The sequence below is a fragment of the Muscardinus avellanarius genome, assembly GCF_963383645.1.
Source record: "Muscardinus avellanarius genome assembly, chromosome: 12".
NCBI lineage: Eukaryota > Metazoa > Chordata > Mammalia > Rodentia > Gliridae > Muscardinus > Muscardinus avellanarius.
In genome coordinates this window covers 70,482,614-70,492,219 of record NC_137798.1, presented here as the reverse complement: position 1 = coordinate 70,492,219, position 9,606 = coordinate 70,482,614, and the positions used below count along the sequence as shown (strand labels likewise).

The 9,606-nt window shown below is 36.3% G+C and overlaps 1 protein-coding gene across 2 annotated transcripts in view; it reads right to left on the bottom strand.

Moving 5' to 3' along the window:
* The window catches only part of FUT8 (fucosyltransferase 8), a gene marked incomplete at both ends in the record, with an annotated part of 133,929 nt that extends 131,721 nt beyond the window's left edge, over positions 1–2,208 (bottom strand). For both annotated transcript variants that reach the window (XM_080706769.1, XM_080706770.1), the window contains one exon: positions 2,006–2,208. In XM_080706769.1, coding sequence (XP_080562895.1) covers positions 2,006–2,208 — 203 coding nt within the window. The remainder of the gene's footprint in view (positions 1–2,005) is intronic.
* Between the last annotated feature and the right edge of the window lie 7,398 nt (positions 2,209–9,606).

Below are 9,606 nucleotides of genomic sequence, written 5' to 3'. Positions count from 1 at the left end.
ATATAAAAGTGCTATTAGAAAATAAATATCTCCGTCAGCACAATTTACAGGAAATACACAAAAGTCCTATTAGAAAATAGATATCTCCGTCAGCATTCTCAAACCTGTGACCCAAAATACTTGATGACCACAACTTAGAGGAAAGATTTACTTGCTCATGATTCTGAAGATTTCAGACTAGATCAGACAGGTTCTGGAGTAAGAGCAAGGGCTGCATGTTCCCAGAATGGTGGAAAGCAGAGGGCAGAAAGGACATATAGTCCCCAAAGCCATACTCCCAAAGACACACACACCTCCAGCCATGCCCTATTTTCAGAGGCCACACCCTAGGGGCCACTTCAAGCATGACTGCCTCTACAGCATGCAGTCCAAGGGACAAATTTACTTTTAAAGTATAACAGAAGTCATAAAAAATGTTTTCCTTATTTGGCAATAGTGGCATCATTCAAAAAAGAAAACTATGAACAGAATAAAAAATGAAAATGATCAAACTCTGTTATAAACCATACTAACTCATATCACATGTGGAAAAACTATGAAAAAAAGATCCTATTAATATAGGCAGGTGGTACAAGCCTGTAATCCCAGTACTTGGGAAGGCTGAGACATAAGGACCATAAGTTCAAGGCCAGCCTCCACAAAGTAAGACTCTGCTTCAAAACAAAAAATAAAAAAGTCTGGGGATGTAGCTCACAGGTAGACACCCCTGATGCCCCCCATGGATTCAAACCCCAGTACCACAAAATAAAATAAAATAAAATAAAATAAAGAGAGAAGAGAGAGAGAGAGAGAGAGAGAGAGAGAGAGAAAGAGAGAGAGAGAGAGAGAGAAAGAGAGAGAGAGAGAGAGAGAGAGAGAGAGAGAGAGAGAGAGAGAGAGAGAGATCCTAATAGATTTTAACTGAGAAACAAAGCTGGGATAGGTAAACTAAAATTATATTAAAATTTACAAATGCTGCCTTATATTCTTTGATATAAACAGTATAGCAATATTATATTTACATTCTTCTTTCATGGCTTTTGCACTGAATAAAAGCTCTGACTGCATTGTTGGGAGAAAAATGAGTCTCATAAAAAAGCAGCAATCTCTTAAAATGCAAAGGATAGATGGTGTCAGATAAATGCTTTTGATTTATTTCTCCCCTAACCTCAGTCCTAAGGATTGAACTTCATGCATGCTCAGCAAGCCCTCTACCATTAAGCTACATTTCCGGTCCTAAATACATGCTTTTAAACTAAACCTTATTTCAAAACATCATCAAACATGATGTCCTGCATTTCACAGGAAAGGAAATAATACATAAATATTTATTAAATTGGTGGGCTGTAGGTATCTGAAACTCTTTATGATAAATTCTCAAAAATTACTCCTTGTTAGTAATAATTCTTTTTCTTTTATGAATTTTCTTTGTTGGTTTGTTTTTGTTTTGTTTATATTTGTAGTTTTCCTTTGCAGTATTGGGGATTGAACCCACAGCCTCACATATGCTAGGCAAGCACTCTACCAGTGAACTATATGCTCAGCCCTTTTTGAGTTTTTCAAATAATCCATGCTTTTGAATAGAATATGTTAATAATTCTCCATAGTCCAGAACAGTTATTTCATTCAGCAATGGATTTGTTTCTTCATTTTATGAAGTATAGTCAGACTCACTTAGCGTCTCAAAATTTATACTAACTTAAATCACATACAGCTTTGATTTAATATGTCAAAATTGCCACAGTGCTAAAGATAATTATAAATACAATATAAGCACCTAAATTATATGACACAATTTCCTATATTAAGATTTATATGCAAAATATTTGCCACTGTGGAAACATTCTCTATATTGAATATAAAGAGGTAGTATCACTGGTATAAAACATACTCTACTAAGCTGTCTAAATTTTCACAAAGATGTTAGTTTATAGAAATTACTATTTTTCAACAGCTGAATGAAGCCCTATACCTAAAAACAAAATACCAAAATTCATCATTCTTTCTTTAGTACTTTAGGACCTACCGGAGAGTTTCAGCCATTCGCCTCAGGTCTTCATTCTGCTGTTTTAAGCGTTCAAGCTTTGCCAGAATCTTGGACAGTTCTCGGCTAGAGTGATCAGGGTGGTCATTATCTCGAACCAAGTGACCACCTATATAAAATAGCAATGTCCCCCAAGCAAAAAGAATGAGCATAATCCAACGCCAGGAACCAGTCCATGGCCGCATTTTCAGGTTTTCAACTCACTCCCCTGGCTTCCTGGAGCTCAAAGAATTGAAAACATTTTAACTGTTTCTAGTTAGTGCACAGGTGAAAAGACTTCCTTTGTTTCAACACATGATGTTTCAGCCAAATTAGTCTCTCCAGTAGTGCTGTGATGATAATCTTTCAAAGAGATCCTCCTGGTGATATGAGTAGAAGCTTCACTGGTGCTTCATGAACTCTACATGCTGCTGAAAAGAGCAAGAAATGTATTTAAATTATTTAAGCTATGTAATTTATAATGAGATTCATAGATATAAAAGAAACACATTGGTGTTAACTGGCCAATAGGCTGGAAGACAATGTAACTACCTAGTAACAAGTAAAAATTGAAAGTTTTAAATTTGCATATTAACTATATACATTACGGTTCTACTAGTTCATAATTAACGCCAAGCCAAAAAGTCCTCTAAGTGCCATTACCACTTTTCCTTCTTACGTTATTATGCAATGGCTGTTATATGGTAATTAAAATATTATATATATGAATATCAATCAAAACCAAAATGTATTTAACTACATATTTCAGGATAACATTGATCTCAAACAAAATTATTGCCTGCATGAGTGAATTCATACCTATCAATTTTCAACTTCAATCTACTCAATCTCACTGCTCAGCTGCCATTTTACTACTTAACTCTCAAGTAACAGGCAAATTGTTACTTTTAGGATAATTTTTTTTTTGTGTGTGTGTGTGTGTGTGTGATACTGAGGGTGGAACCCAGGGACTTTTCTACCTCCTGGTTATACACCCACACCTATTTTATACTTTATTTGGAAACAGGGGCTCACTAAGTTGCCAAGAGCCTCAGTAAGTAGCTGAGGCTGGCTTTAAACCTGTGCGATCCTCCTGTCTCAGCCTCCCAAGAGTGGGGATTACAAACTACAAGTGTGCACAAACACGCCTGGTAATTTTAGGATTAATTATAAAAGTGAAATGCCTATTACAAAAAGGAAGATTGTCATAGCCATTAATCAGCTAGCAACTACTACAAACATTACAAGCAAAAGTTCAAGTGTTAGATTAAGATAGACTATTCCTTCCCCATATTTATAAAAAAAAAAAATACCTCTGGGCATGGTGGCTTACACCTGTAATTTCAGTCCTAAGGAGGCTAAAATAGGAGGATCACAAGTTCAAGGCCAGTCTAAGTGACTCAAGAGATCCTGTTTCAAAATTTAAAAAATAAAAAGGGCTGCAGGTGAGGAGATAGAAAGGAAATAGGCAGATAGGGAAAAGGCCTTGGTAGAAAAAAGTTAATTTCCTGAGTTTCCTGAGGGGCGACAAATGCCTGAAATTCCAAAGGCTCAGAGATAAGAAGACCAGAGCTTCACAAAGCCATCCTGAGTTTCCTAATCAACAAACCCACCGAGCAAGTCTGGCATTCCTGAAAGGAGACCCTTCAAAGGACTTGCAAATGCCCTATGCAAATTCTCCTTGGAATCCCAAAAGTCACCCTAACCACAAATGGACTTGCAAGTGGTCAGGCATTGGCCAGTCAGATGGCAAAGGGGAACTTTCCCACTCAGGTGTTCAGCCACCCTTGCCCCATTCCCTGCTGCTTCCAATAAACCTTTTACTCCCCTTCCTGAGGTCTGCGGGTGTCATTCTTCGCTCACCGTAGACAAGAACTCGCCGGGTTTTCTCTCAAGAAACCCCCGTTTCACAGGTATAGTTCCACGGTAGAATACCATTGGGTTCAATTCCCAGTAGCACAAAAAATTATAAAAAATACCAATAATTGCATAGAGATCTATTTAATACCCGTTAAATCTTTGGCCAATTAGCATTTTAAACTGCAAAGGCACATGTTTTCCCAGGTTTTGTTATAGGTTTTCATCTGTCGTCACTCCATAATAACATTTAGAATTTTGAAAACAAAATTTTCTTCCCAAAGAATTTGTCAGCAAAAGTGTAATTTTAACCATTTGATAATTCCAGAGCTATGAAGAGAAATCATACATCCCTTGTAAAAGAAAATAAGTAAATGATAAGAAATAGTTTCCGTGTATAGGACTGAATGTGAAGAGAATGTGGCCATTAAACAGTTTAATAGATTACATTCAAAAGGATGGAAAAAGGCTTACAAGTGAGAGCACAGGCCCAACATTTTTCTACTTTTAAATCTCAAATTCCAATTGTTTTTAAATGATTAAGATGCAAAGTGAAGAAAATCTCTTCAAGTGTCCTAGTGCCACTGGCCAGGGTCCATGGAGGTCTCTTGAAGCAAAAGAGACCTCTACTTGAGCCCTTCAAAACCCTGGCCTCTAAGAAATTCCCTCTAAGAAGGGAATTTCACCACACATCAGGTGAAATTTCAGTAGCAAAGGAGGGTTTACTGCACACACTTTAGGGGAAGTATGGGTACACTCAAAAGCCCTGTCACAGATAGGTAGGTTGTGGTATTATTGTTAAGAAAATTAATATTCATGAGCAGGGAAGGAATACAGAGGAAGTTTTTTGGAACTGGGAAATCCCTTTGTGGAACTCAGCTCTGCTTCATTAGCATCTAACTATACAGATAAGGGTTAAGTGAGTACTTATGGAAATCAGTCTTAATGAGCAGAAAGATAAGTTAGATAAAAGGTTCTTTTGTTGTCCCTATGCAAGGACAGTTGGAGGAGGCTCAAGAGCGCCTTCAGGTTAGGTAGACTGTGGTTTGTCTAATCAGATGCTGATTGGGTGCTTGTGGTAGAGCCAGAAGCAGCCTCTGTGTCGGCCCAGCTCTTAAGCTGAACTGTTCCCCCACATTTACTTTCTTTTATTCCCTATCTCACTAGAAAAACTGCACTTCTTTCCCACTTAGTCCTACATTATTTACCATGATTTTACTGGTTAATATGGGCTAAACTATAAAAGAACTGTACTGAGAATTGTTTGAAAACCAAATAGAAAGCAATACTCTAAGTGAACATTATCTTGTTTACTGCTTTAATAACTAATCTCAAGTCGGTCAATACTACTTTTTGTTGACTCCACTGTTCTTCCTGACCCTTTCTCAAAAATCTTCTCAGAACCCTGTTCCTCTCAGGTAGCCCCATCTATTCATCAAAAAATTAGAATTATTAGCTGGGCACGGTGACGCACGCTTGTAATCCCCGTGCTTGGGAGGCGGAGACAGGAGGATCTCACAGGTTCAAAGCCAGCCACGCTGGCTTAAGAGACCCTGTTTCCAAATTTAAAAAGTATAAAAATAGGAATGGGAGCATAGCCTGGAGGTAGAAGGGCTTCCAGGAACCCCAGTATCACCCCCCCTCAAAAAAAGAAAAGAAAAAAAACTAGAATAATTAAAGTCTACTTCATACTTCAGGAAAAGATCTTGTCACATGAGGTATACTTTTCATCTTATACAAAAAAAATGCAGAAAAAATTAAAACAGAATCTAGTCTGATGATCTAAGGGATAGATTTAATTTAGAAAGCAAAAAAAAAAGTATTTTTACATTAGTTAATACTTTTTTGTAAAAAGAAATGTAACAATGAAAAATGCTCATACCATATGCTGAAGCTGCAATATATCCTACATAATTCCAAGTTATTAAGATATTTCATTTTTACCTTCATAGTAATTTAGAAAGACAACTATGGTACACAACTAAAAAGATAGTTTACACAGGTGTGGTGGTGCATGCTTGTAATCCACGCACTTGGGAGGCTGAGACAGGAAGATCACACAGGTTCAAAGCCAGCCTCAGCTACTTAGTGAGGCTCTCAGCAACTTAGTGAGATCCTGTTTCCAAATAAAGTATAAAATAGGTCTGGGAGTATAGCCCGGAGGTAGAAAAGCCCCTGGGTTCCACCCCCATTACCACAACAACAACAACAACAACAACAACAACAAATTAAAGATAGCTTACTAAAAGAGAATAATTTGAATAATAGTAAGAGGTACTGAAACATTTTACTTGAAATTATAACAAAAATTATCATAAATATTCAGAGCCAGCAAAAGATAATATGCCCTGGGCATGGTCATATGCAAATATAATCCCAGTCCTTAGGAGGCTGAGACAGGAGGAATGTTTAAAGCCATTTATCAAGAACTTGTTTCAAAACAAAAAGTTAAAAAAGGGCTGGAGATATAGCTCCAAAATAGAATATCCCTGAATTCAATCCCCAGTATATAAAAAAATACTTTATATTTTAATAAACCCCTAGAAAAATACCTAAAATATTACACTACATTATACTGCAATATTGAGATTATAAATCGTAAAAAGAAAATTATTGTAGGAGCACAACATGATCATTTTCTTCCACAATAGCATCATTTTAACTCTGTTTTTGAGAGGACTGCTCCCCAGAATTTTACTGATCTTAGCCAATACTTAAGAATAGTATTAATAAAACCAAGCCAAGCTAAAAAAAAATTGTTTTTAATGTAGTTTTTCTTAGTATGCTTTAAAAGAACACATTGTTTTCTCTATATACTAATTATAGGGAATGCCCGCTTACCTATTTATCATGTTTACTGTTTGTTTGAATCATGCCTGCTAAAATATAAGCTTCATATTTTTATTCATATTTTTCATTGATATGTCCCAAGTACTTAGTATACTCAGGCACTTAGTAAGCACTAACGATTACTTCTGAATGAATGAAAACAGTGTATGTGGCATATCCAGCAAGGCATCTGTATGGCATCCATGCACCATAAGAAATCTGAATGCACAAAATAAGAGAGTACTAATATAAGAAAAATGGCTCAAATATACTCATTTATAAAATTTGGAATTAGCCGGGCGTGGTGGCGCACGCTTATAATCCCCTTGCTTGGGAGGCAGAGACAGGAGGATCGCGCAGGTTCGAAGCCAGCCACGCTGGCTTAAGAGACCCTGTTTCCAAAGAAAAAAGTATAAAAATAGGTCTGGGAGCATAGCCCGGAGGTAGAAGGGCTTCCAGGAACCCCAGTACCACAAAAAAAAAAAAAAAAAAAAAATAGGATTATTCTTAGCACATATCTTAAATTGTTAGAGTAATTAACCAATTCAAAAAGCCATAATATGCTGGGAGTCTTCTCATTCACTTATTTGTGTGGGGAGAGGGGCTTTACTGGAATTCCCAGGGGCATCTGACCACTGAGCAAAACCCCAGTCCTTTTTTCTTTCTTTCCTTTTTCTTCTTTGTGGAACTGGGGGATTATAACCAGGGGAAGGTGGGAGCCTACTTCTGACCTTAGTCTTTTATTTTGAAACAGGGTCTCCTAACCACATGCTGGCCTCAAACTTGAAATAATCTTACTTTGGCCTCCTGAATTACTAGGATTACAAGTATGTACCACTGAAAAGTATTGAGATTATTTCTTAACAGAAGATTTTGTAGAATTCAGCTGGAAACCCCTCTGGGCTTGGGCTTTTCTTTGGTGGCAGAATTTTTATTGCTATTTCTAGTTCTTTGCTTGATATTGGTTGGTTTAGACTTGCTATGTGCACTTGATTCAATTTAGGTAGGTTATATGTTATATGCTTAGAAATCTATCAATTTCTTCCATGTTTTCCAGTCTACTGGAGTATAAATTTTCAAAATAGTTTCTGATAATCCTTTGAATTTCCTGTCTGTGGTGATGTCTCCTTTTTCATTTCTGATTTTAATGATTTGAGTTGATTCTCTTTTTCTTTTGATTAGGTTGGCCAGGGATTTGTCAATCTTATTAATCTTTTCAAAGAACCAGCTTTTTATTTTGTTAACTCTTTGAACTGTTTCTTTATTCTCTATTTCATTTATTTCTGCTCTTATTTTAATTATTTCCTGCCTTCTGCTGGCTTTGGAATAGACTATTACAGTTTTTCTATGTCCTTGAGATGTGTCATTAGGTTGTTTACTCTGTTCTTCTTATGTGGGCATTCAATGCAATAAACTTTCCTCTTAACACCACCTTCAAAGTGTCCCATAGGTTTTGGTATGTTGTGTCTCTATTTTCATTTAATTCCAGAAGTTTATTTCTCTCATTTCTGATCTTACCCACTCATCAATAGTGTATATTCAATCTCCATGTATTTAAGTAGTTTCTTTTGGTCTTCCTGTAGTTAATTTCTACTTTCATTCTGTTATCTGAAAAGATGCATATTACATCTTTTGAAATTGCTGCTGCTTGCTTTGTGGCCAAGGATGTGATCTATTTTGGAGAAGGTTCCATGGGCTGCTAAGAATGTGTATTCTGTTGTTCCTGGTTGAAATATTTTGTATATGTTTATTAGGTCCATTTGGTTTATACTTTTCTTTAGTTCTGATGAGTCTTACTCATCTTTTGCCTTGAAGATCAACCTATTGGTGTGAGTGGTAATGTTGAAGTCTCCCAATATTATTGTACTTGGGTCTATTTGAGATCTGATGTCCTGAAGTGTTTGTTTTACAAATGTGGGTATGCCCACATTTGGGGCATAAACATTTACTATCATTATATCTTCTTGGTGAATTGTTCCTTTTAAAAAGAAGGAAATGACCTGTTTTGTCTCTTCTGATGTGTTTTAGCTTAAAGTTTGTTTTGTTGAATATCAGTACTGCTATGCCTGCCCATTTATGGTCTCCATTAGCATAAAATATCTTTTTCTATCCTTTCTCCTTCAGCCTATAAATGTCTTTGGTTGTAAGGTGAGTTTCTTGCAAGCAGCATATATTTGGATTGTTTTTTAATCCACAATGCCAGTCTCTGTCTTTTAACTGGTGAATGGAGTTGTTTGATGTTCAAGGTTATTATTGAAATATGATTTTTTTCCTGCCCTTTTGTGTTTTTTCTTCTATTTGATATAATGTTATTTCTTCTTTGCTTTGTTGTCCCACTAATCAACTTCATCTCTTTTCTGCTTCTGAAATTTGCTTCTTCTTTTCTGTTTATGGTTTATTTCTCTAAAAAAGTGTTGGCTTTGTATTCATAAATTTTTTGAGATTCTGCTTATCTTCAAACACTTTTTTTCTCTATCAATGTTGAATAATAACCTTGCTGGATATAGCAGTTTTGGTTGGAAGTTGTTTTCTTCCTGGGTCTAGATTACATCATACCAGTCTCTCCTGGCAGTCATGACTTGGGTTGTAAAGTCTGGGGTGATTTTTATTGCTTTGCCCCTGTGTGTCACCTGTTGTTTTGTTCTCACTGCTTTTAAGATTCTTTTCTTAGTCTCTATGTTGGTCACTTTGATTATTACATGGCCTGAGGAGGTCCTTCTTTGATCTTGTCTTAAGGGTGTTCCGTATGTCTCCTGTATGTTTATGTCCAAGTCTCTTTCCATGTTTGGAAAATTCTTTGAAATTATTTCTCTGAAGAGACTACGAAAACCCTTGTTCTATACCTCTATCTCTTCTCCAATGCATTTTATCCATAACTTAGGTCTTTTCATGTAGTCCCATAGTTGTTGGATGTTTAG